The sequence below is a fragment of the Poecilia latipinna genome, unplaced genomic scaffold (assembly GCF_001443285.1).
Source record: "Poecilia latipinna isolate Pla-1442-1.1 unplaced genomic scaffold, P_latipinna-1.0 Scaffold1817, whole genome shotgun sequence".
In the NCBI taxonomy this organism is placed as follows: domain Eukaryota; kingdom Metazoa; phylum Chordata; class Actinopteri; order Cyprinodontiformes; family Poeciliidae; genus Poecilia; species Poecilia latipinna.
In genome coordinates this window covers 1-27,497 of record NW_015114433.1, presented here as the reverse complement: position 1 = coordinate 27,497, position 27,497 = coordinate 1, and the positions used below count along the sequence as shown (strand labels likewise).

Genomic DNA, 27,497 nt, shown 5'->3' with positions numbered 1-27,497 from the left:
GGTCATTTCCCTCTTGTTGGTCGCTGGAGGAAGAGAAATACCTACTCAAGATCCATTTTATTCAGACTTTTGAAATTGTACCTACTGGGTTCATTATAAAATCTGGGGTATTAATTTGGGGAGTTTGAATAATTTATTTTCACCAGAGAATCAGACAAGAAGAAATTAGCAGTATCTAACACCAAAAAACTAAATGACCCCCATAAATATTTACATAAATAAACATGAACAACTTTTAAGCAGCATCTCTCCCTTCTGATGCCCTTCTCGGGTGAGGAGGTAAACCAGGAAGAGGTGAATGCTTGTTCCACTAAATCAGGGGTGCCCAAAGTCGGCCCTTGAGGGCCGGTATCCTGCACATTTTAGTTCTCTCCCTGGTATAGTAACAACCTTTTCAGTTTGTCGATGTTCCCCTTAGGAATTTCTAACGAGCCATCATTTGATCCAGGTGCGTTAAACCAGACCCACTTTGGTCTAAATATTGTTAAAACAATACAAATATAAGAAACAGACAAATTGACAAATTTGTAACAACAGTAGCTTTGTACAGAAAGAATGACCAGCCCCTCTGTTTCTCAAGAAGGTCCCCGCAAATGTCTAATCACAACTATAAAACTCAAATAGCCAAAACACTTGACCTGTCACTCAATCATGCGTCACAAGACTCAACAGCTGTATCTAATTGTCACTTGAACGCACCGCGCTACGTTTCCGCCTTAAAAACAGCTACAGTGGTGGCAGCGCATTCCGTGACGTCATACGTTACGCTCCTGTCTCCGCCTCGAATGTTTAAGCGTAGCTTGCGAGTGGAGCGTCCGCCCTTCCTGCGGTAGGAAACTGACGTAAACTGAGCGGACAGGCAGAGCTCGGCATTAATTAAAAGCTTAAATATAATAATTTGACTGAAAGCCCACATCCTCCTTCTGAGCTCATTGCATTTTGAGCCAAACCGGAAAGCACGGTCACCGAAAAGGAGATAGAAAGCGGGCTATAACCTGGCGTTGGTAAGGTTTTAGTCATTCACTTTATCATTTTTTTTTTTAACTTTGCTTTCATTTAAATTCCTGTCATACATTTCTCATGAATGCGAAGCTAAGCCCGTGTCCTCGCTTTTAATAGTACAGCTGAGCAGACAACAATGACGACGATTTTTGGGTCGGAACAAATAAAATTGATAAAATGACTATATTGTTTATATTTTGTAACTGTTTATATTTCAGTCTGGCTAAAGGAGTCCTATGCAGCAGTAGTTCTCCAGAATCTCTTCATCGTTAAACATTTTTACCAGCACTGCTTTTGACTACTAAACGCTATCAACTGATGTAGTATTTGTCTCTGTAACAAATGTACCTTTAGTTAAACCACAGCTAGGCAGTAAATTATGGATTTATACTACATTTGGTAAAATAAGGGTTTTGAAAACCTCTTCAGCTTTACTTTGGTTTGGGTTGGTGGCATTACTAGAGTAGAGCTGCCATTGGTAAGAACTGTAGCAGACAAACGGGTTCTAAACTATTTTTGACGGCTCCTGAGGCCTTTTGTCATCAGATCTTCAGTCGTACCATTTTGCTTATGTTTCTGTTTTCATCTTTCCATTTGATGAAGTTAGCTGTTGCCATATTCTACTGTATCACCTTTGAATAGACGTTATATTTGTCAGTATAGTGAAGCTGTATGCAGCATGTGCTCGTTAGTTCACCTGGTGTTTACTGGAATGATGGTGGTATACTGTTTCTGGTCACTGGAACCAGTGGGCTCATAAGTCTGTCTGCTTGGCCATCATTTTCTACTGCACAGGTGTCAGCTCCAGTCCTGGAAGCCCTGCAATTTTTAGATGTACCTCTGCTGCACCACACCTGAATAGAATAATTAGGTCATTAGTAAGGCGCTGGAGAACTTATCTAAGAGGAGGTAATTAAGCCATTTCATTCCAGTGTTTTGTACCTGTGGCACATCTAAAAACTGCAGGGGAGCGGCCGTTGAGGACTGGAGTTTGACACCCCAGTTCTACAGACTGGGGGGGGGTAATGTAACAGTGGAGACTTAAAAAATGCTCCCACTGGAACTCGTCAACCACACCATCTGGTTTTTATTAAATAAAATGACCCTCTGGTTTCAATTATCTCAAAACAAATTCTGGTCATTCCAGTCTGCTGTGTTCCTCTTGACTAGCTGCATTCATGTTTTTCTTCAACAGGTTTTGTTGGAGCCACTTGGAATACAAACAAACGCATCTAAAAATGGAGAAGATCCAAAAAAAACTGAGGGATAAAAACACTTATGTTAACATAACTTTGAGCTGCCTTGTCTTAAGTAAAGATTTATTGTGCAATTTAAAACAAATTGAAATGTAAGTTGTTCCACAGGTGGCAGAGACTTAAGCGAGTTTGATTTTTACAGAAAGAGGTTAAAAGCTTTAAGATATTGGAGCTTGTCCTAAGTGTTGAATTATTCAGGTACACAGAAAAATCATACTAATTTTCTCTAGAACAGAAAGTAAGAAACGTCAAAAGTCTAAACCCTTAAAACATACTTTACAGTGTAACCCCTCTTTGAGGGTCACAAGAAAATGTCTCCCTGTAAACAAAGTGGAAACAAATTAAGGCTGGTTTAAAACTTTTTGACAGCAGTGTTTAGAGATGACTGGTTTCTCCAATCAGAGTGCGCCTCTGTGCTAATCTAATGCTGTGCTGCAAAGTTTTGCATAATTTAAAAATATTTTCCTGGGAATTGAATTGTGAGCTGCATATGTTTGAATCCTCTCTTCTAGGTCACATGCAAAGCCCTGCAGCCACATCCCTGCTGCTCATTTCTTTTTTTCAGAGGTGCCCTGTTTTCATTTTCAGGCTATAATTAGCCTATCATGTGCGTGAGCGACCTTCTCCATCCCTTTTATCCCCATTCTCTCACACAATTCTTCACCTCTCTTGCGCAGACATGGCCGACCTGCTGAGGCTGCTGCTGCGGGTGGCTGAGAAGGCCGCAAACGTGGCTCGCATCTGCAGACAAGAGGCTCCTCTCTTTCAGCTCCTGGTGCAGGAGAAGACCGGAGAAGACAAGAACAAGAAGTTTGTGCAGGACTTCAAAACGCTCGCCGACGTGATGATTCAGGAGCTGATCCGGCACGACGTGAGAGCTCAGGTAAGGGCGCAAATTGTGAGCCATAAGTAATAAAGTTGTAGAACTAGATTGAGTTTTTATGCTCATGGTTTGTTTTATTTTCTGTGCAGTTCCCAGAGTTGGCTGGATTCATTCATGGAGAAGAGTCAAACAAGTTTGAAAATGGGCTTGGTAATTATTTGGTGTACATTGTTTCTATCATGTTTGCCTTTAATCGTGTTTGCAGCTCATAATTATAAGTATAATTATATTTATATTATAATTCCTGAATGCGCTACACACTACAAATGGAAAGCAAAACCTCCAGCTCTGAGTTTTTACTCTAAACTCGCATAGCCTCACATTTAGTTTGAAAGCTGCCACTTGGAGACTTAACAGACCAGCACTGCACTTGAATTGTTAAAAGCTCTGCCTGCAATTTCCCACAGTGGCGAAAAAATGCCTGCAGTTCTGACAGCATTTAGGTAGATGTTGTAATTTTGCCTGCCTCGTATTGAAGGACAAAGTTCAAATAAAGAATGGGCTCAGCAATTCACTTGTCTATAACGGACATGTTCATGAGACCGATACTTCCATTTCAAAACTGTAGCAAGAGTTGAAACATCTTAACTAAACAAGAGTTCCCTCTATTTAGGTACTTTGAGGGTTTTTTTTTTGTCTGGTTGACTGAGAATTTGCACCAACATCCTTGGATTTAATTTCCAAATGTCTGAAAGTTCCAGGTTCATACAAAAGACTGGGACTGTCGAGCACAAATCACTTCTAAATGATTTGTTGGAGAAATATTGTTCATGCTGATAAAATGATTCCCTTGTTGTATTGAGCAAAAATAATCATCATTGAAGTCATGTTAGATTTAAATTCAGAGTGAGGGGAAAATGGATGATGTCTTATTCTGCATTTGTAAACATCAGGCTTTAGGTATTTGTTTGTCATGGAGGTATGTTAAAAGTTTTTCAGGATTTATAAATGACTTAAATTTCTTTAAAAAAAAAAAAAACAAAGCAGATTGTGATGAATTTATTTTCTCTTGCCCTAAATATAATTGAAACACCTTTGTAATGTTACACATGACTGGCAGCAGTTTTATACACAGAGCTGATTATTCGTGCAGATCAAACACCCAGCACTTCAGTGTGTCACAGTCCAAACATTTAAACGCGGTGACATCGTGTGCTGTGTAAACGCATGAGGTCATTCGTTGTAAATTAAAGCCTCGCTGTTTCTCCAGGAGAAAGCGTGACTGTTACCGTGTGCAGCACGGAGGAGGAGACCGCAAAGCTCCTGGCCACCGTGCTGGACGGCGACCGGACGGCGGCATCTCTGCTGGCTCGAGCCGTCCACCAAGACCCGGCCACCATCGAGGCGAGCACAGATGGACTGACGGTTCCGCTTAAACCATCTGAGCTTGGCATCTGGATTGACCCCATAGGTAAAAACGCACCAGCTGCTTAAGTTGGCTCCTTAAAACAAGAGCTGCTTATGATGATCTCCGTTATGTGTGAAGACGCCACCAGTCAGTACATCGAAGGGCGTGAGGAAGTGCTGGAAGAGGGCCGCCTGTCTCCTTCAGGTCTGCACTGTGCGCTGGTTCTGATCGGGGTTTACCTGCGGAGCACAGGTGAGCCCGTCATGGGCGTGATCAACCAACCGTTCAACAACAAAGATCCCGCTGGCACAGGGTGAGTTAAGCAACTCAGAACCTCCAACTCCTGTCTAGCAGTTTTGATCATTCAAGCCGTCTTCAGAAGTTCATTTAAAACTTTTAAACCTTGTCACACTTCCTTGTATTTTACTTTTTGTTTCAACTGTTGAGCAGATGATTGACCAGAAAGTGCAGGGAGATCACCTTAACATAAAAAGTAGCACTTACTTTCTAACCAAATAAAAAAACAATAAAATCTTCATTAGATATGTAGTTAAATGCATTAATTGGGGACAAATTATGGCACAGTGACAACCTGAGACTACTTTTTTTATTTTGCTTCTACCTTTTTTTTTTTTTTTTTGACAATTGCCTGCTCTCATTCTCTGGATTTCATTTGTCTTCACCTTTAGTTTCTTAAATATACAACATGCATTTCATATCATTCTTATGCTGCTTTTACACAGCATCTTCTCCAGATTATGGTCAATGAAACTTTCATAGGTCTATGGGCTATTCAAAACATGTTCATCGCATTTTTTGCACAAAATCATTTTCAGAATGAGATTTTAGTCAGTTCTGCTTATGTTGAGATTTTCAGAATGAGCCGTTTTGGCCTCTTGTCGCTTTAAATCCAGATAAGCTGCTGCTGGCCATGCCCCCAACTCAATGTTTACACTCGCACAGGAAAATTGCTCCAAACAGATGTATAATCGTACAGCAGTATGTCTTTGAAAAGCAGAAGTGGAGCCTCCTATACAACCAGCAAGAATGAATCATGTGGTTTCTGGATGGCAAGTAAACGACAAAACATTTGTCTTTTCCAGCAGCCATTGTACAGTGCATATGGCATTAAAACCAGCTGACCAAACATGCTGGAGCTCAGCTCGGGTTGCTAGGTAATGGAACAGTTTTTGAAACTGTATATTTTCCAGACACCAAAAAACTTATTGCCAAAGAAAAATGGCTAGGTGGTTTCTATGCGGTAGGTCTATTTTTAGAAGCAGTTGAGACCCAACTAGATGTATAAAAATGTGAATTTTTCATAAAATGCTTTCTTTAATGACCGCTGTGACTTTACTCTGTCACTGAGCTTTTCAGGCTGACTAAAAACGATCCTCTCTGTTCTCAGCTGGAGAGGAAAGCACTACTGGGGTGTGTCCTGTGGCAGCACGAACATCTGCTCAGAGTCCAGACCAGGAGAGCGATCTGAGGGAGGCCTGTCCGTGGTGCTGAGCTCCAGTGAGAAGCAGTCGGTGAAGGAAGCTCTGACCTCGGTGTGCGGCCCAGACAAGCTCATGTACGCCTCTGGAGCCGGCTACAAGGTCCTGTGTGTCATCCAGGGCCTGGCGGACGCCTATGTCCTGTCAGAGGGCAGCACCTTTAAGTGGGACTCGTGTGCTCCTCACGCCCTGCTGCGGGCCCTGGGAGGGGGTGTGGTGGACTTGGCTTTGAGTCTGCAGCAGTCGGAGAGCGGAGCACAGGATCCCAGGACAGAACTGACGTATCACCAGCCTTGCGCTGATCGATCGGGAGCAGACCGCTGGGCCAATCATGGCGGCCTAGTGGCCTACAGAGACGTTTCTCAGCTCCGCAGCATCATGGGAGCCCTGAGAGGTAAACTTTAGGTAAAAACACCTTGTGAGTTTAAATATACCACCATATTTATCTTTTCTATGTTGGTGGAGGGAGACGGGTGTGAACAGAAATATTAGTTATAAATGTGTCTAACCAGATTTCTATGGAGCATTACCAACTAAATGTGAGATGAAATGTTTTTGAAATGCGTTAAAATGTTAAGTGCTGTAATTCTGACAAGCCCATAAACAGACAGGTTTGCAGTATTTGTCCCTAAAGCAAGCAAACATGGTCTAAAATTTGGTTGTTTTGTGTTCATGAATTAGTTATTGTAAAGGCACCATTACAACCATTCACGTGCATTTATACAGAGCTCTGGAGGCAACTCGAGGTTAAGTGCCTTTCCATGTGGAAGCCAGAAACTACTTTCTGACTGCAAGATGACTACGCGCATATCGTCACCCTATGTACTAAAATATGTATTTTGTATAAGATATCATGAAATTAAATGAATTTATTCACAGAAAACATTATTTTTTTTAAGTCTTTTTACAAGTGGGGGGGGGATGAAAGCCAAGTTTCCTTTTTTTTTTTTTTTTTTTTAACTCAAAACTAACATGTGAAAGTATGCACCACTCTGGTCTATTATACAAAATCCTGAGGTTTGTTTGAGTAACTGGCCAAAAGGTGGAAATCTTAAAGGGGAGCAAGGTGCTATAAAATATACAGAAATATGCCTTTTACAGACTCAATATTCACATCAATGAATCTGGTGGGTTTTTTTTACCTTCACATCAGGGAGTTAATGTTTTGGAAACATCTCCATGTAAGGAGCAGAGATTTAAAGGTGCCCTGCTCTGTTTTCACAAGCATAACACAGCCAAAGGTCGATGAGTGGAAAATGAGGTAAAACGGTGAAGGTACTTTTTTAGGTCAGGTTGGATAAAAAGGACCGTCTGCATGATGGTTGCTGAATAAAATGACAAGTTGAAAATGAGCAGAAAACAGTTAACATTGTTGCATCTTGGAAATCATCTTTATTTTGAAAACCAGAGAAAGCAGGGGAAAGAAACCCAAGATTACTTAAACTGTTCAACTGGGAACTTGTCTCTGAACTTCATACAAAAAAACCCTGATTGTCAAATATTTTTGCAATATTTCTGCATAATCTGTTTAAAAACACAAAGGAAACGGAACACTGTCGACTCGTTCAGACCTCTTGGACTCTGACCTGCTACCTTTAAACGTGCAGCACTTCATATTCTGAGTTGAAAACGAAGCTAAATAATGCATCATGGATGAGGCTGTGCAGTTCCTGCGCGAACTAAAGATCAGGGTGTGGTGCTGCAGAAATGTCAAGTTACTGTGATCAATTTCTGAAATTCACTCCTAGTTGGAACATTTTTGTCTTCATTGGAGAGATGGCTTTACATAAAGGGAGCCTCAGATTCCACACATTTCCTTTTGTGAGGGAAAAACCTTTTTTTTTTTTAAAGCAGGTGCAGAGAACCAAAGACTTCCTGCAGAAACGGGCATCTGCAACAAGAGCTCCTTTTAGGCATTCACTCTGTTACAATAACAAAACTCATCTTCTCTGGAGCGCGGTGGCTGTGCAAACGTAAAATCTGTAGGTGAGCTGCTGTCGAGCTCGGTGAGTAAGACCTCCCACTCACCTGCAGCTGGAGGTTTAGCTTCAAAACCACTGAATCGAAATCAGTTCTGCTCTTTTACAGTGCCGGGTGTGCAAAAGTCCAAGAAAGGAAAAAAATTAACACAATAGAAAACTTCCTATGAATATAAAATATAACTTTTATCAAGTGCCTCTCACACACACACACACAGTTGCCTTTTTCAATAACTGCCCACAATCTTAAAGTCAGATGTAAACAATGCAGCAGGTTGCTTTTACAAGGCTACAGGCAAAACAAAAAAGGTTTCATTAATTTCTAGGCAAGGCCCATGTGAACTTAACTGACTTTCTTTAATGTTTATAACCAGTAAGCACTGGGCAGATTTCCTGTGAACCTGTAATGTGGAAATCTGAACCACAATAACTATTTGGATGCAGAACGTGACGTGAACTGGGACATCAACGCAATAATCATGGAGTAAAAACATGCTAAAGAACATGCAACAACTTCAGCTTAGGAAAATCCAGAGAAAATTTAGATTAACTGGAACAAAAATGATCTTAGCAGCTACGTAAGAAAAATAGAGCAAATCAACAATGTAGCAGCATACACGTCCTGTTGTCTTCAACCTTGCTGCTTAAGTCGGAACAAAAAGCATCAGAACTGTTCCTCTGCTTAAATCGGTGAATTTTCTGAAGCTAGACTATTTTCATCTGAAGACATTTTATCGTCAGGATTTAGATAAAAATACCCTCAATTATTCATTAGAAATATTCAAAATGAATGTGTAATCAGAGGCAGGTGCATAAAACCGGTTGATGCAAAACAAATAGGAGGCTTCAAAACTTGTTTCTAGTAGAAAATATCAGGACTAAACCCAAATATTGAAGATTTTCTATGCTTTTTGGGAGATTAATTTTATCAATCAGACCGTCAGGCAGTGCCTTGCAGAAGTATTCGCATCCCTTGGAACTGGTGACATTTTGTCACATTACAACCACTTTTTTTATATATTTGGGTTCCTGGAATACAAAATAGTGTTAATTTATTTCCTTACAAATCCATATCAAAAAGTGCATTCAGTCCCTGCTATGCTGATTATAAAAGGCTCTAAAACAATATTTCAAGGCTTGGACTTCTCGCCAGTAGAGACCAACAACTGGAAACCAGTAACCTGAAAAGCAGCCAAGAGCCCCACTGCAGACATCTGGCAATAAGGAGGTCACAGAAGTCCCATTTGACATTTGTCACGACTTTTAAACCTACATCCAAAACACTACTTGTGGCGAAAAGTAAAGCCTTGAACATACTATTCCCATTGTATTACATGGTAGTGGCAGCATCATGCTGTGGGGACGCTCTTCTTTGGCTGGAGCAGAGACGTTGGCTAGCTTTCTGATAGATGTTTCTGTGTGAGAAACTGCTGCTATCCACCAACAGGAAAATGGCCGTAAACATCCAGAGACAAAAGCAGCGGATTGGCTGCATATTTATGTGATAGAATGGCCTAGTCAAAGTCCCAACTGGAATCATGTGGAAAGACTTGAAATTTGATTTTCACAGACAGTTTGGATTTCAGTCCTTTGGGTTCAAAGCTGGTAGATCCACTCAAAAGACTAGAAGCAAAATCACTGCAAAAACAAACTCTAACCAAGACATTTTGTTCTGATTTCTGAAGCAAATATCTTAATGCACTTGAAATAAGAAACTAAATAAAAGTAACTTCATAGCAAGACACAGAGGCTTGTTTTATGTGAATAATTGATGGGGAAAGTACTTGTTCCATTGGCAGATAAATTATTTTCTTGTTATAAATTAATCTGCCTATGGATCTAGCACCTTTTCATCAATAATAAGGAATTATTTACTTAAACAAGCCTCTATACCACTTCAAGTGTGCTAGACCAAAAATACTCGGTAAGATTTTGTGTTTTTGCAGTGGTGTGTTTTGACTGGAGGGGGTTTAATGTAACTATGCCACACTTTTTAGTTTTTTACTTATTAAAAAAAATATTTGTGTCAGTTCATCACATGTAATCCTAGTAAAACACACAGTAGTTTGTGGGCGCGTTAAAATGAAATTCAGAAATGTTCAAGGGGTGTAAATACTTCTGCAGGACACTGTAACGACAAGCCACATAAAAACAAAGAAACAGATGTGATGTGTGTCGTTGCGTCCTGTTAGCGTGGTTCAGATTCGTCCTGCCTGTTTGGGCTGGACAAGGCTTTGCTCCAGATGCAGAAAACAACAAACACACGGCGATAACGACAACAGTAACACTGACACGTTAAGCTGCACAAGCCCTCTTCTTCATTTCTCAGCTATAAATCTTAATGAGCTTCGCCCTCACCTCTACCGTTTCCTCTCCCTCCCGACACGGAGCCCAAAGTGGGAAATTAACCCGATACAAAAGAGAAGTAAGAAAACCGAAGCGTTACAAAAAGGTGAGTAAATCATGCAGTAATGGATTTGGCAGGAAATTCTCGAAAAAAGAAAATGCTTCATTACGGCATCAGAGGGATCTCGGTTGTCAAGGCTACAGTCATGAGTGAGACCAGCAACACAACAGGATGAAATGACAGATAAAGCACCGTCACTGCCACTTCCTCGGCCTTCAACACTGAGATTCACCCAACTGGTTCCTCTTCGTGATCCAGTCCCTCTCTGCTTGGCGGATCTGACTGCAGCTTCACACTCAACCACTCTTCAGATCTTGGCACGCCCACAGGCGGGCGAGAGACAAACATGGCCATTTTCTTATCGTGTCCCGGTTTTGACACACTAATGAGTAAACGGACTTCACCTCTGGAAGGGTTTTCGGACCTTCTTCCTCCTCCGGGGGGGTTTGCCGCCGTCGGGCCACGTCTCGCCGGAGTCTGGCCGATGGCCCCCCGGCATGTAGAAACCTGTCTGACCCGGGGGAGGGGAGAAAGGGGCAGCTCCAGCACCGGGCGGGTGGTGGTGGGGCGGACCTGAGGGAAAGAAGCCCCCGCCGTTGGCAGCCATGTCATTCGGCGGCCCGCCCTTGAACATTCTGTTGAAGAAGTCCTGCAAGTCAGCCGGGTTCGAAGGACCGGCGGCGTGCTCCGAGGGGCTCCTGGAAGGCAACACAGGAAGTTCAGGACCGCTTTTCGCTTGTGCCGAAGCATAAACATCATCAACCCTTCGCCCGTGACGTCACACTCTTCAGAACGCGGCCCGTTCCGCCATGATGGACATTAAAACAACCTCAGTGCTCCTGTAAAACTCATCAGAAACTAGACAGCCGGTAGCCTAATACCACTTTAATTTAGTTGATTTCACTTTTACAAACATCAAAACAATCTTCAATAACTTCATTTGGAATAACAGTCGGGTCACAGAAGGTTTGCCAAATTTTAAATGGTGCTTCTGGGCTGCTCAGCTCTCTAGTGCCTCCTGCTGGTTCTCATCGACAGCTTTGTCTCGAGTAAGTTCAGAAAATATGAATACCTAGATTCAAACCTAAATTCGAGGGAATACAAAGATTTACTGAAAAAGTGGCGCTGTCGGCTGGACAAACAGACAAGGATACAAACCAAATTTATAATTTTATTGTGTAACTTTTAACGATGGAAGATACGGCAGCGATGGATAATAGCTGTCAATCATAATGTCAGCCCGCAGCGTTCACCGCGGATTTGAAGCAAACACTTTTTACATCCATGCATAATACAGAATTAAACAGCCAGCTCTAAATATGACATATTAGGAAAATGTTTGTCATAAACCTGATCTTCAGAAAGCTGAGAGAGAATATAATTAACAATGAGAAGAAGAAAACTCTTTGGAATACACCAATATAATAAGGAGATGCAATAAAGTAAAACACAGGACTTTTTCTGTCAGGTCTACATCTTATGCTGCTTTGGATCTGTTTTACACAGACTGGATAGTTGACTCGATACCCGACTATCATGTTGCAGCAGGAAGGGAAGTGAACTGATCACACATTTAAGGTGCGATCTCTGTAATTAACAGCTGCAGACCAACAATGTGCTGTCGTAACGACCCGCACGCAGCAGGGACCGTTCCTCACAGGAACATCGATATTAGAGGTTTCTTTACGCTGGCAGAAATAAATCTGGGAGAAAATGTGAATTTATTTTTAAAAAATAAATAAAATAAAATAAAATTGACCGCTCACTGCTGAGCTTGTTCTCTAAATTAAACATCAAGACGGTTTGAAGTTCAGGTTAATTATTCATTATTACAACTTACAGATGTTTACTTTGACTCATCTCCTAACAAAAATGGTATAATTCTAGGTTTATTTGAATATCTCAGGTAAAAAACTGAAAGAAAGGATTCATTATTTAACAACGGTGAGCAATCCTGCCCCCAGATAAATGCCTCTGACCTTTTGCCCCTCAAGAAAACATTTCTGTATTCACGTTTACATTTCAACCATATCTTATATGTAAGGGGAAATATTCAGGGCTTTAATTCAGGAAGAAAAACAGTTTCTCTGTATGTGTTTATATGTTAGACAAACAAATGGTTTTCAGTGGAGCCTGAGCAATTTTAAAACTGTTGTTGTCATTTTTATTGAATAAAACATGAAATACAGCGCCACCGAGTGTCGACTTTCTTACATATGTTGTGCACTGAGGGGAAAAAATTAAGTAGAATCTCAAGTAAGAACGGTAAAATTAAAAGATATCCGACTTAAAAATAATCGTCAGTTTCTAAAACTTTAATGAGCATAAAAACTGAATTTATTATGTTTTGTGATGTGTATAAATGTTCTACATTCCTGGGTCAAGTTTTACAGTTTAATCAGAAATGGATCGATTTCTTTTGTTGAGGTTTTCTTTGGTTTTTCTCGATTTCAATTGGTTTACGATTCAATAAAGAGGAAAATCTAACATCTTTAGACCAGAGGAGCCAAAGTGGGACTGTCTGCAATAATTTTATGCAGCCTTTGATCGCTATTTAAAAACGCCACAAATTTTGTTCGACATCACAGGCAGCATTTAATTTAGGGTGTGGGTTTTTCACCTTGTGTTTTAAAACCCTTAGAGAAAACATAAAGTAATGATTTTGTTATTTTCAATAAAACCACACCCAGTGACTTCCACTCAAAACCAGATTTCATCGCACCTCTTCACTAAACCTGGCTATTAAAAACAGCATCTTTTCTGTATGAGAGAATGATCCAGATCCCATTCTTACTACTGGAAATAGACCAGAAACATTTTATTACCACCACAATCAAAAATTATTTACCCCCAAAGTGTACGACAGTTTTTAATTAAGACAAACCTGTTGGATTATTTTTAATGTTTTGCTTGGCTACAATCTCGTTTCTAAAGAAAATGTCTGAATTTTGGCGACAGGTTCAACTTTGCCTCTCGCTCTCTAAATACTTTCAGCCTCGTCGCAGCAGCTCAATAAAAATTACTCCCTCCTACATTTGACAGCCAAGGAGAAAATATAGTCCCAGCAATAAAACCAAAGTTCAATGCAAATCATTCCTATCTAGCAGGCAGAGCTTAAAACTCTGTAATTTGCTTTATAATGGTCACATGTCGACTTTTTTTGGATGAGCAGAGAAGTTATGCATTGGATACAGGAAGCCTGACATCCTGTGTTTTATCTACCACCGCTTGAATCACTCAGTCTGAAATGTTTAACAGCATTAATTTTTAAATTAGTTACACCATTTGCCTTTGCATCCTTGAAATTAATGATGGTTTATTTTAGTAAGACAAGCCTGATCACTACAAGCTGGTACTCAATGCTCTGTAAAGCTGTCACTGCAGCCACTACAGGTATTATTAAATTAAAAACTGACTAAAATCAGAACGTAGTTTCATCTTACGGTCAAATGTTTTTACATTTAATCTGTAAATCAAATGGAACTTGAAAGAAAAAATAGTTTGTAAGTTGTCTTCTTTGATGTTCAGAGCCACAATCATAAAAATGAACAGAAATAAACCTTTAGAGTATTTTTACTCTGTGTGTAAAAAAAAAAAAAATCTATGTATTGCCTAAAAGTTGTAATTTTTTAATTAAATCAACGAAATAAATGTGTTTAACGGTGGTCTTCTGGTTCAGTGATGCGCCTGCGTCATCAGTGGGACGTACCTGTGTCGTGTGGCGCTGCTGTTGTTCTTTGAACCAAACGAGATGTGGTACGGGACGCGGTGGGTGTCGGGGGAAATGCTTATTCTTTGGCAACCTGCCCACTCTGAAACATGACAGCAAACACACAAACATATTCATTTTTAAATCATTTTCAATTTAAAACATATTTAAACACCGACTTTAACTGATAAGTTTTTTTTTTTGGTCTGTTCTACATTTGAGAAGATTGGAAAAACCCGACGTGACTTTATACATCAGGAATTGTTGTAAATATGGCAGAGTAACAGCTCAGTGGCAGCGAGGAGGCAAATTAAAGGTTCCTGATGCTTAGTGGCATATTTTGTAAACAGCCAGAAGAAGTTTATTGGTCCAAACAACAAAGATCCATTCTCATTGCTTCCTGCCGTTTCTCCTGCATGCTGGTACCACTCTACCCATCTGGTACCCATAAAATACCAAACAACAAAACAAAAACCTTTAACTAATTACCAATTTTAAAAAAAACAGCTACAAGTAAGCAGAGTGAAGGTAAACTTTTAGTTCACACTTTTTAATCTAAAATTAGATATAGATACAGAACTACACACGACGCCACTTAAACCAAAACACTGGCGTAATGTTGTGGTTTAAGCGGATGAAGGTGTTTTTAAACACCTCAGCCAGTTTGGCAGGCAGATTAGAAGACAGTTTGAGCAACAGAGTCTTCGGGCAAAAGGCATCAACAAATTTCTCAGAAAAATAAATATTGTTGCGCATCCATCTGGGGAACGCTACAAGGCCATTCAAAAATAATCTGGAAGACGTTCAAGAGAATCAGCGTTCCTCCCAAAAGTGGGCGTCCCAATCAAGTTCAGCCCGAGGTCAAACCATGAACGACTCAGAGAAACTGCAAACACTCGCAGTCTGAATGCCTCAGCTCGTTTTTTTTTTTTTGTTTGTTTGTTTTTTTTAAGTGTTCAAGTTTATGAGGAAAATTTTAAAGTGAAAATTGTGAAACGACAGCTTAGGTTCTTAAAGCTACACCTGAACAAACTACAAGAACTTGGTTAAAATGTCTTCTGGATAAAAACCAAACAACATCAACGCAGTCTCGTCTGCTCAGGGTGGGTTTGTATCGTCTGTTCAGAGGGAAAAAAAAAAAAAGCCAAGAACCCCAGCTAGCTGGACGTACATGAACTTTTGCAACCACAAACTGCAGCAGTGTCTCCTACTGATAAACCAACACAAGGCAGTCAATCTCTCCAGAGTGGAAGGAAAATGCTCTAAGTCTTGCTGCGTGATCTCCATTGGATTCAAGTCTAGACTTTGACTGGGCCATTTTAACACATGAATATGATTTGATTCAAACTGGGGCTCCAACCAACTTATTTTAGTAATCATAAAACTGGCACACTGTGTAAATTTTTTTTCATTTTACCGCTTAATTCTTTTTCATACAAAAGTAGAAATACTTTAAAAAACATCTAAATAAATAAACTATTTATTTTTTAAGTAAGGGCATAAAACATGTATTGCCTAAAATGAAACGACAGAGCAGTCCTTCAGCGTACACTTGATCATTTGTAGCAAAGGACTTATCTGCAGTTAAAAAAAAATACTTCCAACATCAACATGTGAAAAGCGTTTTAGTCCTTTCTGCTAAAATTAGTATTTATACAGCAAACGGCTGATTTGTTGACCATTATATGGATTAACTGATTAATAGTTTGACAGCAAAAGGGCCTTAATAGGAGATTTTCTATACCCAATTTGAACCAAGAGTAGCTTAAACTCTCTAACTTGTGGAGTTCTGGGTTCACCATATTCACAAAGTTTGTATTTTTTATTATCTTTTATGCAAAAATGTTTATATTTTCGTAGAGTTTAATTACTGCTCTGATTGTGTTTTTCTTTCAGCAATTGGCCTTTGTGAGTCTGTATACTCAATTAAATACTATATTAGTTGACAATAATTTCACTAATTTATTGATCAATTAATCCAATGAGTTTACCATCAGCTCTGACAAGAGGAACAGAGTCTCCCTCAGCATGATGGTGCCACCGCTGTATCTCACCATGGAGGCGGTGTGTTTAGGGTGACGTTCAGCATCAGTTTCCAAAGGGTTGAGATTTTGTTTCATCTTCTTCCACATGTTCTATGCTGTTAACCATCAGATGACGGATTATTTAATCTGCGAGACGTTCTTATAAACGTTTACGAGGTAGAAGCAAAGTATTTCTCATGAAGAAGCACAATCTTGAAAGTCCGTCTTAGTCTTGAGTTTAGACAGAAATAAACTGATAAAAACGTCCGTTCACCTGTAATGTCATACACTTTTCCTTCCATACAAGCAAAGTACGTGATGCGTAAACCCAACATGCTGGACTCGGCCCACAGGTCTCCCTCCTCGGCGCTATGGCAACGGCTGCATTCAGCACAGAAGCGGGCTTCAGCAGGATCTCGATCCATCTCGAACCGCCTGCACACACGGGTCATGAAGGAGAAACCAGTGAAGCGGAACAACGTTCACGACGACGACTCCGGTGTGAGAAACACTGAACGCTTCAGGGATTCGGGTTGATACAGTGATGTCATGTGTCGATACAGTGATGTCAGGTGCGCATCAACGTACTTGTGCTTGCCTTCACACTTTGTGCACATCATGGTGTTCATGGCTTCCTTCAGGTCATCCTGCAGTTTGGTGAGAAACTCGTTCATGGACTTTGAGAGCTCGGTTGCTGCCATGCGCTTCCTGTGTGGGAAAGACACAACTTGTGATTCAAGACAATTCAGAAGTTCCCTGCTAAACAAATCTAAGGCGGAAAATGTGAATATTCTCTGAATTCGGCAACTGTTTTTATACGTCGTATTTGCCTTTTCTCTGCACTGGAATCACAAAGCAGATGCAAACCAGCATATCCAAGCAGCTAGATTTGGTTTTGGTTGTAGCCGTCTTCTCTTCAGCCATGAAAGCAAATGCAGAAGTGACCAAAGAGAGAGAGAAAAAATATGCTGTACTTTTTAAATGTGATTATTTTACTAAACAGAGAACTCCAGACTGGATGAGGCCTTCCTTAAAACTCATAAATCAGTAAGTGATGCTGCAGATTGTAAAATCTCTCACTGCAGTGCATGTTTCCCCCTCAGTGGGAAACAGTTGGGCATGTTTAGGTTCTGTTGGGAAGTCCAGCAATTTATTTGATGAGAAAAATCTGTCTCATTAGAAGAAGGGATGCATTTTCTGATCTTGTATCAACAATCTCACCAGTTTTTAGCAGCTGTTTTTCTTTTCATATCACACAATTAAGAATGCAAGGCTATTTTCCCAGGCTGTAATTAACATAAAGGTAAGTCAAAATAAGTAGGTGACACCTTAACTACACATAATACTTCCTCAAAATGCAGGCAAACTGTCAGTTGTCAGGCCATTTGCTCAGTGACAACATTTTAAAGGAGTATTGTGTTTTCCAGGCACAAAGTGTCGTTTTATAGCACAGTCAGGTAATTATGTTCCCTTCAGTTGCTATAAAAATGCTATAAATATCAAATATGATTCCTGCACCTGCACATCATCACAGCAATGCTCCTCTTGAAGCCGTTTACAGCCGTTGCACTGAGCAGTAGTTTGTGTGATAAGCTCTGCAGATGTGGCGTTCAAGGTGTGCTTTGTATTAGCAATCCTTTAGCCACCCTTGAATAACTGAGATGGCAGATTGGAGGATTTCTCAAATATGAAGAATCATGGCAACACTCCCTATATGTTTTTGATGAGGGAATAACATTATAACATGATGTAAACCTCAAAAAAGCGTTTTAACATAATACTGCCTCTTTCCAGCTTCACAGATAGAAAAGCTCAGGTTTGGTCACATTCAGCCGGAGTAAATGGCTTCAGTGTTACTCTTCCTGTCACAGAAGGAAAAATACATCTTTATATAGAAAGCAAAAAAGCATTTTTTTTAATAGAACAAAAGTTTATGAGGCTGCTGAGGATTGTAATAAATTCTAAGCTGCAAATGGCAAAAGCCAAGAAAAGAAAAATATTAAAATCAAGAAACTGTATTTATTGTATGTTCATGCCAAGATGTCCTTCCTAACAGTGCGTTGTTCCTCAGGGGTCTGGTGACTTTCTCCTACTCACAGCTCATACTCTCGCCGTGTCTCAGGGTTGCTGACAATATCCCAGGCTGCCCTCAGAACCTTGAACGCCTCTCCGGCTCGCGGATGTTTGTTTTTGTCTGGATGGACCTGAAAGCACAAAAGTCGAGGTTATTGAAGTGAAGAAGGGTGGAAAAGGCTCCTTACTCCAGATTAAACACACACACACCTGGACAGCCAGCTGTCTGTAGGCCTTCTTCAGCTCCGTCTCTGTGGCATGCACCTCCACGCCCAGCACCGTGAAGGGGTCGAGCTCCCCCTCTGGCACCTCGGCCAGCGCCAGCAGTCGCTCCAGTTCCTGACTTGGCTCCCCTCTTGCGGCTCTGCTGGGCGACGAGGGCGATGACGGAGTGTTGCGATACTTCCTGAACCAGCTCCGGACTCTCTCCAACACAGACGCCAGCCTCTTCCAGACCCGCGACTCCAGAAAAGCCATCCAATAGCGTTTACCCCGCTCACCACCAACACGCAGCAGCAACCCCTTCACCCACTGGAAGCTGAAAATAACTAAAGCGCAGAAAAGTCTCAAACAAGAGGAGACGGCTGACTTTATCCACTTAAGAGTCCTCATAGTTTTGTCCAAAAGGTCTGCTCCAGCGCATTTCATCCGCTTCAAAACCCGGCTAAAGTCTGCTTTCATTCCAGGCAGATCGGTGATCTTAACAACAATCTGCTTCCCGCAGTTGTAAAGTTTCAAAACCCCCATTTCCACTCCAACTCCGCAGTTGTGAGTTAATGTCACAATGATCTCAATCAGCATGTGGACGCAGGAAATGCACCAGACGCTCAGGGAGTCTGACAGCATCTCTCTGAAAGCAAAGAAAAGTTGTTTTCCCGTCCGCCTGCGACTGCGACTCTGCTGATGGTGGTGATGGTTGCGTCTGCGAGTCTGCTTGTGCCGACTTCCGCTGGACGGGATGCTGCCTTTCTGAAAGCTCTGCTCGAACAGAGAGCTGCCGCTCCTCAACTTGCACCTCCGTCCGCCTCCCAGCGCCCTCCAGCCAGACTCTCCGTTCATCTGTTGCTCCTTTGCGGCTTCATCTTCTTCTTGATTGATAAGCTGTGGGTTTTCATGATCCAAATCTTGTTCAAACCCTTCTGAAACCTCTTCTGCGTCCTCTTTAGCCTCCATGGATTCACATGACTCTACGTCACCCGTTCCAGGGTCAATAACTGAAGTTTCCTGAGAGTTGAGATGGACCGTATTATCCTCCTGTGTGCACTCATCAGTCTCTCCAGCCTGCTGCTGCTCCGAGACAAAACCACCGTCACAAACCTCCTCATCATCCATCTCTTCCTTTTCCATGTCCCTTACAGTTGTCAGATTGAAAGGGGACAAAAGTTCCCTAACTCCATGATCTGCTGCAGAGTTTCCTCCATTAGCTCATACCAATATGAAACTGGGGTTCCTCACAGCTAACATTATGAAATCGGCCACCTGAAAAGAAACAGATCAGAAAACAAAACAGCCCCTTCAATCAAAGAAATAGATCCTTAAAGTCTAAATAAATATAAGGTAACATAAGTTAGTAAAATGTTACTATATCTGTACCAGATTTTCTCCCAGTGCATAAAGGCACCGATGTCAGTAAAAATGAGATTTTTAACTCATTTTATCTCCTAAAATAGCCAGAAATATTCAATGTTGTTATTTAACCAACAAAACTTTCATCATCAAGATGCAGAAACTGTGCCTTGCTAAGCTGTTCATACTTCTTGAACTTTTTCACATTTTAACTCACTATACAACCACAAACATCTATGTAGTTTACTTGGATTTAATGTTACAAACCAATGCAAAGTAGCACATAACTATGAAAACAGAAAATCCTGCATGGCTTTTCTATTTTTCTTTTATCCAAGCTTCATCTCTATTCAAACCCTGCACTCTGATGCCAATGAAAAGGCCACTAAGTAAAATAAAACTCATAAGGAGTGCCATTTAAAGATTATCACAAGCCAAGTAACAGACACTGTAAAAAAAAAGATAAGATAAGATAAAACAGTACATTAAAACTCAAAGCAAGAAGAAAACACAATGAGCTCAGTCTCTACTAACCAAATCTGTGGAGCATTTGCTTTTACACCAAATATTCCATTTTAAATATTAATCTAATCATTCAGGAGTACAACAATAGAAGAAAAGGCTTTTTGTAATCTATTGTTTAACATTTTATTAAGGTGTAAAGGTTGTAATGCCTGATATGGATCTGTATTGATTTTTTTAAACGTACGAGAGTCAATAATTGATAATGCACAACTACATAGTTTTGAATAATAGCAAAACCTTAATGTTTTGAAGAAATTCGTCAGAAAAAGCAAAGCATCGTAACTTGTGTTTTGCAGATGAATGGCTGTATTTGTTCGGCATTTGATCAAATTAAACTTATAAAGCTTGCTCTAACACGAACATATTCAAACATATATCATAAATTACAATGAATATCACAGCTTGACTAACTAAGAAATTTAAAAGCAGACTTTTCTGACGGTAACCTGGCTGTCACACAAGAAATCATCTTAGTCCTGCTGAAAGCTCCTGATGTTTTTCTTGAAACGACGAAGGTTAGCAAGCAGCCAGGGTGTTAGCATGAGGAAGCAGGAAGACAAATATGAGTAATATTAGCTTCTTCTGAGTCCAACTTAGAAATTATTTCATTAAATATGGCATTACTTACAGAAGAAAAATATGAAAGATAAAAAACAGCAAGTCTGAACGCAATTAGCTCGCCAGAAGCTAACTCTTAGCCAATGATACTAACTGAACCTGCTATTATTAGCGCCTGTTTCCTCTTCCTTTCAGCTCAGACGAGCTTAAAAACAGAGACGGGCTAAAGCGAGAGCCAGAGTCATTTAACATATTTCGTTCAAGAAAGATGAGAGTCATTTAACATACCTTTAAGATGAATGTGTAACCTTGTTTGTGAACAGAAAGCCAACTGTTTCTTTTCCTCCTCTAATTCCTTCTATGGTTTTCTGACAGTGAGCAGACATCGGAGGGGCGGTGCTGCCACCTAGTGTTCAACAGAGAGATCAGGTTCAAAGGGTACATATGTTTAAACTGTAGCCAGTCAGTCGCAGTCTTAGAGTTAGTCAAATCATAATTTCTTGGCTGAAATAAAATTGGATTAATCTGAATTAGGACGCTAACAATAGAAATAATAATATTCAGCTTGAATTTCCTTGCGTGGCCTCTGGGGGAAATGGCACCATAGTCAGAGAGGCAATTTGAAATCATGGAGTCACACTACACATTCAGTCTCACAAACCATTTTTGCTTGGGTGTAGACTAGTAAACGGTGCCCTGTAGATGTAACTTTTGAACCTTCCCACAGGTTTATGTTACAATCATATAATTATGATGCATTTTATTGTGATTTTATGTGACATATCAACCCAACCCACTGTTTAGAACAGTGAAGGGGAAGGAAATAAAAAAGTTTAATGCAGCCAGTTGATTAGCAACAAAGAGGGCAATCTAATCTTGCTATAAACCCAGCTGTACTGCAAAGTTCTCAGTGGTTTGTTAGATAGTTGAACGGACAGCATCATGATGTTTTGCATCAGCCAGGAGCCAAACTGGACTATTCCAAAGTAAAAAGGGAATTGTTTCTTTTACTGAATATTTTAAATATGTTTTTCACCAGTAAAATAAACTAAAATGTATCTTAGTCTATCCATTTTCAAGCATTAAAGTTTTTTGGTATTTGTTTTAACTTAATGTAGTACTAAAGCTATTTATACCAAGGCCTGGAAGCTTTTGCAACCTTTCAATTTTTCCACATTTTGTCACCTTGCAATCCTAAACTTCATTGTGTTTAATTGGGATATGATACACATTTTACTCTGACACTTAAACACCCCTGAACAAAGTTTATTTGTAGAACAAAAGCCATGTTACTTTCATTTTACACCTTGACACAAGCAAAGAGAAATGACCAGTCAGATGGGATGGAAAATTTAACCTTTTAACATAACATGCAAAGTGTTTGTGTGATGGAAAACTTACTCTGCTGTCACCTTGTCAACAGAATCCAAAGTGAGACATGGTGAAGGCAGCATGATGCTGTGGCAATATTTTTCTCCAGAAGGGTCGCCGGAAGCTGATCAAAGTTTTGTAAAACAAACATCCCTCTTTTTTGTACAATTATCTCCAGAGGACTCAGAGTAGAACAGGGCTAGCCCTCTTTACCAACTTGATGATTTATTTTTTATTTTTGCTAACTTGATTCAAAACAGAATGACATGTCTCAATTTCAGGGACCATTTATTTCCAATTGATTCTATTAACACTGGCAAGATGAGAGTTAGAATGGTCCAGTCAAAGACCAGAGTTAAATTTAATAAATTAAATTAAGAATCTTCATTCTCTAGATGCATAACACTGACAGATATATCTCAAAGACCTCAGCTGAATCTAAATTCACGCCACACTTTTCAAATTTTATTTGCAAAACATACATATTTTATTTAATCCAAATCATTGTCCTTCCACTTTACTACTTTGTGTTTATCAATTTAAATTCCGTCTTTTTAAGAATAATAAGAATGAAACGCAGTCTCCCCTCATTTCTTGGCCATTTTAAAGGCGAGTCTCCACGATGACTCTTTAGTTGGAGGGTCTTTTGACACGGTAAACCTCCGGGAATCCCCTGAAGCCTCTGCATGAAGGACTAATCTCGAAGACGCATGAGGGTTAATTTCAAGCCCCCACTATACCACCACCCACATCTCCAATTTGAAAGCCGCCTCTCTACCGGGAGAGGAAGGCTCTTTTTCGGTCAGATGGCGTGCTGCAGTCCGCCCCCGTCATTCTCCAGCCCACACAGACGGCAAAAAAGGCAGCCAGCAACCAATACGGTGCGCCGGAGGAGGATTTCTGCCAGTGATATCAGCCGAGGAGCGATACGCAAAGGGGATTTACTACGGCAAATCTGCGCCGTGGAGGCTCTCGGCGAGAGGTAAGAGTAACGAATAGGATAATAAGAGCGATGTGACGCCGAGCAGGGTGTCCTCCTCTTGTAGCTTTAGAGAGGAGCCAGTGATCCAAGTAATTCCTGTCTGAACGTGTGCTGCTCCTGTCTCAAAGACTGGCTGATATTGTGTTTCTTTGTCAGTTTCGCTCCGGGAGTTGCGAGCCGTGACATTGGAGAGAATATATTCCCAGTTTAGGCGGAACAGATCTTCACAAGGAACCTGAAAAGGTAAGAAAAAATATCTATCTAAATACTTTTAGTTGTATGAGAAAATGCATGCATGAAAAATAGAGAGAGGTTTTTGCTTAGAGCGCAAGACTTCAGGAACTTCTTGAAAGCAAAGGAGAAGCTTTTGAACTTATGTTTGGACCTCATGCCAGAGACTTCACTTTAGTAACTAACGTCTCCAGTACTTCTTTCTCTGCAGGTTCATGCGATTCCCCTCCGTTGTTTGACCTTTCCAGTGCTGTGTGCTATGTCTCTGCCACGCACCCTTGGGGAGTTGCAACTCTACCGGGTGCTGCAGAGGGCCAACCTGCTGGCCTACTATGAAACCTTCATCCAGCAAGGCGGTGACGACGTGCAACAGCTCTGCGAGGCTGCCGAGGAGGAGTTCCTAGAAATCATGGCCCTGGTTGGCATGGCCACCAAGCCGCTGCATGTGCGTAGGCTGCAGAAGGCTCTCCGCGACTGGGCGGCAAACCCTGCCCTTTTCAGTCAGCCCGTCGCTAATGTCCCTCTTGGGGGGATCCCGCTGTTCAAAGTCGAAGGGACGGGCTCCAGTGGGTCAGCTGGAGGGCACAGAAAGGCTCTGAGCAACGGGCAACCTGGTTCCCCCTGTGAGAGAGAGGACCGGGCATGTCTCACCCCAATGTACAGCGGCAGTCCGAGAAGTCCCTGCTCCCAGGCGTCGCCGCAGCCGCCGGACACACACTACAGGGAAAAACTCTCCCCCATGGACCCACACTGGCTCAGCCCAGACCCCGATGGGAATGGCGCTCTTGCCTCTGCATCTGGAGCCGAGGAGGAACCGCACAGCCCACCTCTCCTGTCCGCAGGTCCTCCGGGTCCTTCCACATCTCCAGTGCCCTCCGCGTCCTTCGCTCCAGTAACCCTGTCAGCCTGGCCAGGAGGGCAGCTGGACGAGGAGACGGCCAGGGCCGTGGTGGAGAGTGTGGAGAGACTCTATAGGACCCTGCCCAGGTCAGACCCCACAGAGGTAAAGACTCTGCTGAGGATGAACAAGAAAATAGCAAAAACCGTGGGTCACATCTTCAGAATGGGCTCGCAGGATGCAAACAAGGAGGAGGAGATCCGGAAATACAGCCTCATTTATGGTCGCTTCGACTCCAAGAGGAGAGAGGGAAAGCAGCTCACACACCACGAGGTAAACTCAGAAAAACTAAAGCTGCCTGCTTGAAAGCACCCATTAGTCCTTCACGCACTGTTTTTTTTTTTCCCTCCCCAGTTGATCATCAATGAAGCTGCTGCCCAGTTCTGCATGAGAGACAACGCTCTCCTGCTCAGACGGGTGGAGCTCTTTTCTCTGGCTCGACAGGTGGCCAGGAAATGTGCCTACACCTCCACACTCAAACATGCAAGGTAAGTATTTCAGTGACATTCACGCCTCACTCCATGCAAAGACTGGACATCTATTGATACATTTTTCATACATTTTCAAAGCAGGGCTGCGCTTCTTTCTATCCAGCCCTGATACATATACATTGACAAAGTAACTTTTTCCAGCTTGTAAATCCCCTGATGCTAAAAGTCAGTTTTGGTTAGCACATCTGAGCAACCCCAAACACCTTGAAACCACATTTAGACCTCAACAGACGTTTCTTTGTGTACGTATTTTCACTTTTCCACAACTTTAATTTACTGTGGTATTTTCTGTGCCAGTACCTGAAGATGCAAATGTAGCTTAATTAGAACATGACACAAAGATGCTGAGTTAATACAAAAATGTAGAATTTTAGTATCAATTTAAGCAACCGCACTGCGAAGTATTAGTCTCACAGTTTCAATCTGAAGGAGGGGAAGATGTTACGCTATAAAAAACATCTTTACGCCCGTTTCCAGAAAGATGTTGTTGAGTTGGACACAGAAATATACAACTCACAGTAACAAAAATATTAATTGAAAACTCACTCATGATTGCATTTCTATACAAGTTTTAGGAAAACCTTTTGAGATTAAAAAAGATTTTAGCAAACATCAACCAAGAAACCTTCCAATTATTCATAATGTAAAAGACTGGGTCTATATTTAAAACTCTAGAAATTTAAAGTTAAATGTTTTCTTCCCTTTTGTTTGTATGTTAATTTTACCATTGTAAATTAAACATTTAAAAATGTAACCTTTTTAAAATCACATACTCATGTTTTGAAAAGTCAGTTCAGCTAAAACTATCAGTGTAACAAACACTCTTCCCTGTTGGTAGAGTGTCGCAATTTGTCAATTTAAGTTTTATGTGGGATTTTCTGATGATTTTTACTTTCCACTTTGAACTTTGTTACTTTAAATTAGTTAAAATACACTTTCAAAGCTCCAAAACAAGAGGTGCAACCTCATCTTCATGTTTGTCTCTGCTGCAGGTCAAATGCTGACGAGAGCAGCGGTTTGTCTCAGAAGAGAGCGAGACACGAGGTGAATCCTTGTTGCTGTTTCCGCTGCTTATTAGAGCTCATCTGGTCTCCTCGTTTGTAGACGTTCATGAGCGGGCTTGTGTGGTGTGTTTAAGGTCATCGTGTCTGAGTCATCGCTCCTTGGAGTGGAGGGATCTGAAGGAGCGACTCAGAGAGCAGATGAAGACAGCTTGTCTGCAGAGAGCCTTGACTGCGTATCGCTTGGTAACGCTCCACACTGAATTTACATTAGAAGTTATTTTAAAATAAAACAAAGAAAGAAAAGACAGTCTGAGCTGAGCTCTGTTTGCTCTGTTAGACTCCAGCTCCCAGTGCAACCAGTCTCCGTCCCCCCGTCCCCACACTGACGCCTCGAACCCCGCCAGCTGGAGCCGCCATCTAATACAGCAGACTCTAATGGACGAAGGCCTGCGATTGGCTCGGATGGTGTCACATGACCGGGCGGGGAAACTCAGCCTGGGGCCAGAGGGAACTCACTCGGCAGGTGACTTTTCAGAGACTCCCATACCTGGATTGTTCAATATAGATTAAACCTGTTACTACAAGGTAGAGGAATGACTTAGGGGTTATTTTCTAAATTTCTGGAAGGCATAAACAAATGTGATTCCAAAAAAGTCTTCAATTTGAAGGTGGGTAGATTATAAATGGGATGGTTAAAGATTTACGAAGGAATATTCAAGAAGTCTCTGACTTTTTCAGTTCAACCCAACCAACATCTTACCCACGTTTAAAGGGACTTTTGAAGTGAGACGGATAAGCAGTTAACATCTGACCTGCGGTATAAAACTCTCTTAGCAACCTCGTTTACCATAAATCAAAGGTATTTGGTCCTTGAGGCTAGAGAAGCCAAGATCAAAGCAGTCTTTTACCGTTTTGACAGAAATAAAAGCTGCAGTGGTTTGTTCTGCTGATGAAATCATGAAGCCTTAGACTGTCGCCACCATTTTCATTTGGTATTTATTTACACAGAAAGCGCCAATCGTTAGGTATGAGGCAACGAGCCAACAATCACCTTCCTGTGCCAAAAACGCACCGAGAACAAAACATGTTTCTGGCCTAAGTAACTTACAAGCAGGAAAGTGAAGGATTAATACTGTTCTAGAGCTGCTATTTGTTTCAAAGGCAAAAGAAGACACAGTGTCATTAAAAGGACAAGTAGCAGGCACAGTCTGAGCTTAAGTCAGATGTTATAGCAAAGACTCAATATCAATATTATTCTGTGTTGTTTTAACAGATGAAAATTCATAATGATGAATGATTGAAATTGAGAGTAGAGGTGAAATTTCCTTCTCAGAGGATCAATTGAGGAGAAATATATATTGACATCATGGGATAAAGTTTTGTACTCCACGGTGACAGACTGTAACTTTCACATCCTTTATCCCAACACACGTGCGCTATTCGAACCAGGAGCACATTAAGTCCACACACACACTTAAACATGTGATAGAACTTGATTTTGCATTAAATCCTCTTGTTTTCCTCATGTTTGAAAACGAATAACACACCATTCCCTTCATGGCTTGTTGCCTCTGTACTCAGAAGTGAATTTTATGGGGGATTTTCATTCAAAATAAAACAAAAACATGCAATGAAGTCAGAATTTCAACCTGAAAACTCTCAATTTGCCCTGTATTCCTGAGTTGAGAATA

The 27,497-nt window shown here is 41.1% G+C and overlaps 3 protein-coding genes across 3 annotated transcripts; 2 read left to right on the top strand and 1 right to left on the bottom strand.

Moving 5' to 3' along the window:
* The first annotated feature begins 719 nt into the window (after positions 1-719).
* Positions 720-6,867, top strand: inpp1 (inositol polyphosphate-1-phosphatase). The gene is made up of 6 exons (XM_015014449.1): positions 720-1,004; positions 2,936-3,141; positions 3,231-3,291; positions 4,352-4,552; positions 4,628-4,802; positions 5,898-6,867. Exons 2-6 carry the CDS (start codon positions 2,938-2,940, stop codon positions 6,391-6,393), a joined length of 1,137 nt encoding a protein of 378 aa, XP_014869935.1. The 5' UTR covers positions 720-1,004; positions 2,936-2,937; the 3' UTR covers positions 6,394-6,867.
* Positions 6,868-7,363: 496 nt separating this feature from the next.
* Positions 7,364-21,264, bottom strand: LOC106934495 (dnaJ homolog subfamily C member 14-like). The gene is made up of 7 exons (XM_015014448.1): positions 21,118-21,264; positions 18,391-19,659; positions 18,205-18,311; positions 16,696-16,815; positions 16,382-16,542; positions 14,084-14,186; positions 7,364-11,072 (listed from the first exon to the last, which is right to left on the bottom strand). Exons 2-7 carry the CDS (start codon positions 19,525-19,527, stop codon positions 10,775-10,777), a joined length of 1,926 nt encoding a protein of 641 aa, XP_014869934.1. The 5' UTR covers positions 19,528-19,659; positions 21,118-21,264; the 3' UTR covers positions 7,364-10,774.
* A 1,488-nt stretch (positions 21,265-22,752) lies between these two features.
* On the top strand, positions 22,753-26,774 carry LOC106934502 (NGFI-A-binding protein 2-like). Its single transcript, XM_015014458.1, has 7 exons — positions 22,753-23,182; positions 23,339-23,425; positions 23,625-24,584; positions 24,666-24,799; positions 25,795-25,846; positions 25,941-26,049; positions 26,144-26,774. Exons 3-7 carry the CDS (start codon positions 23,673-23,675, stop codon positions 26,374-26,376), a joined length of 1,440 nt encoding a protein of 479 aa, XP_014869944.1. The 5' UTR covers positions 22,753-23,182; positions 23,339-23,425; positions 23,625-23,672; the 3' UTR covers positions 26,377-26,774.
* The last annotated feature ends 723 nt before the right edge of the window (positions 26,775-27,497 follow it).

Excerpts from the sequence above, each read along its gene's own strand:
- inpp1 (XM_015014449.1), top strand. The coding sequence starts at position 2,938 with ATGGCCGACCTGCTGAGGCTGCTGCTGCGGGTGGCTGAGAAGGCCGCA. Across the intron at positions 3,292-4,351 it reads CAAGTTTGAAAATGGGCTTG|GAGAAAGCGTGACTGTTACC; the intron begins GTAATTATTTGG and ends CTGTTTCTCCAG. Across the intron at positions 4,553-4,627 it reads CATCTGGATTGACCCCATAG|ACGCCACCAGTCAGTACATC; the intron begins GTAAAAACGCAC and ends TTATGTGTGAAG.
- LOC106934495 (XM_015014448.1), bottom strand. The coding sequence starts at position 19,527 with ATGGAAAAGGAAGAGATGGATGATGAGGAGGTTTGTGACGGTGGTTTT. Across the intron at positions 16,816-18,204 it reads ACACGGCGAGAGTATGAGCT|GAAGCGCATGGCAGCAACCG; the intron begins GTGAGTAGGAGA and ends TTTCCCACACAG. Across the intron at positions 16,543-16,695 it reads AAGTGTGAAGGCAAGCACAA|GCGGTTCGAGATGGATCGAG; the intron begins GTACGTTGATGC and ends CCGTGTGTGCAG.
- LOC106934502 (XM_015014458.1), top strand. The coding sequence starts at position 23,673 with ATGTCTCTGCCACGCACCCTTGGGGAGTTGCAACTCTACCGGGTGCTG. Across the intron at positions 24,800-25,794 it reads TCCACACTCAAACATGCAAG|GTCAAATGCTGACGAGAGCA; the intron begins GTAAGTATTTCA and ends TCTCTGCTGCAG. Across the intron at positions 26,050-26,143 it reads CCTTGACTGCGTATCGCTTG|ACTCCAGCTCCCAGTGCAAC; the intron begins GTAACGCTCCAC and ends TTGCTCTGTTAG.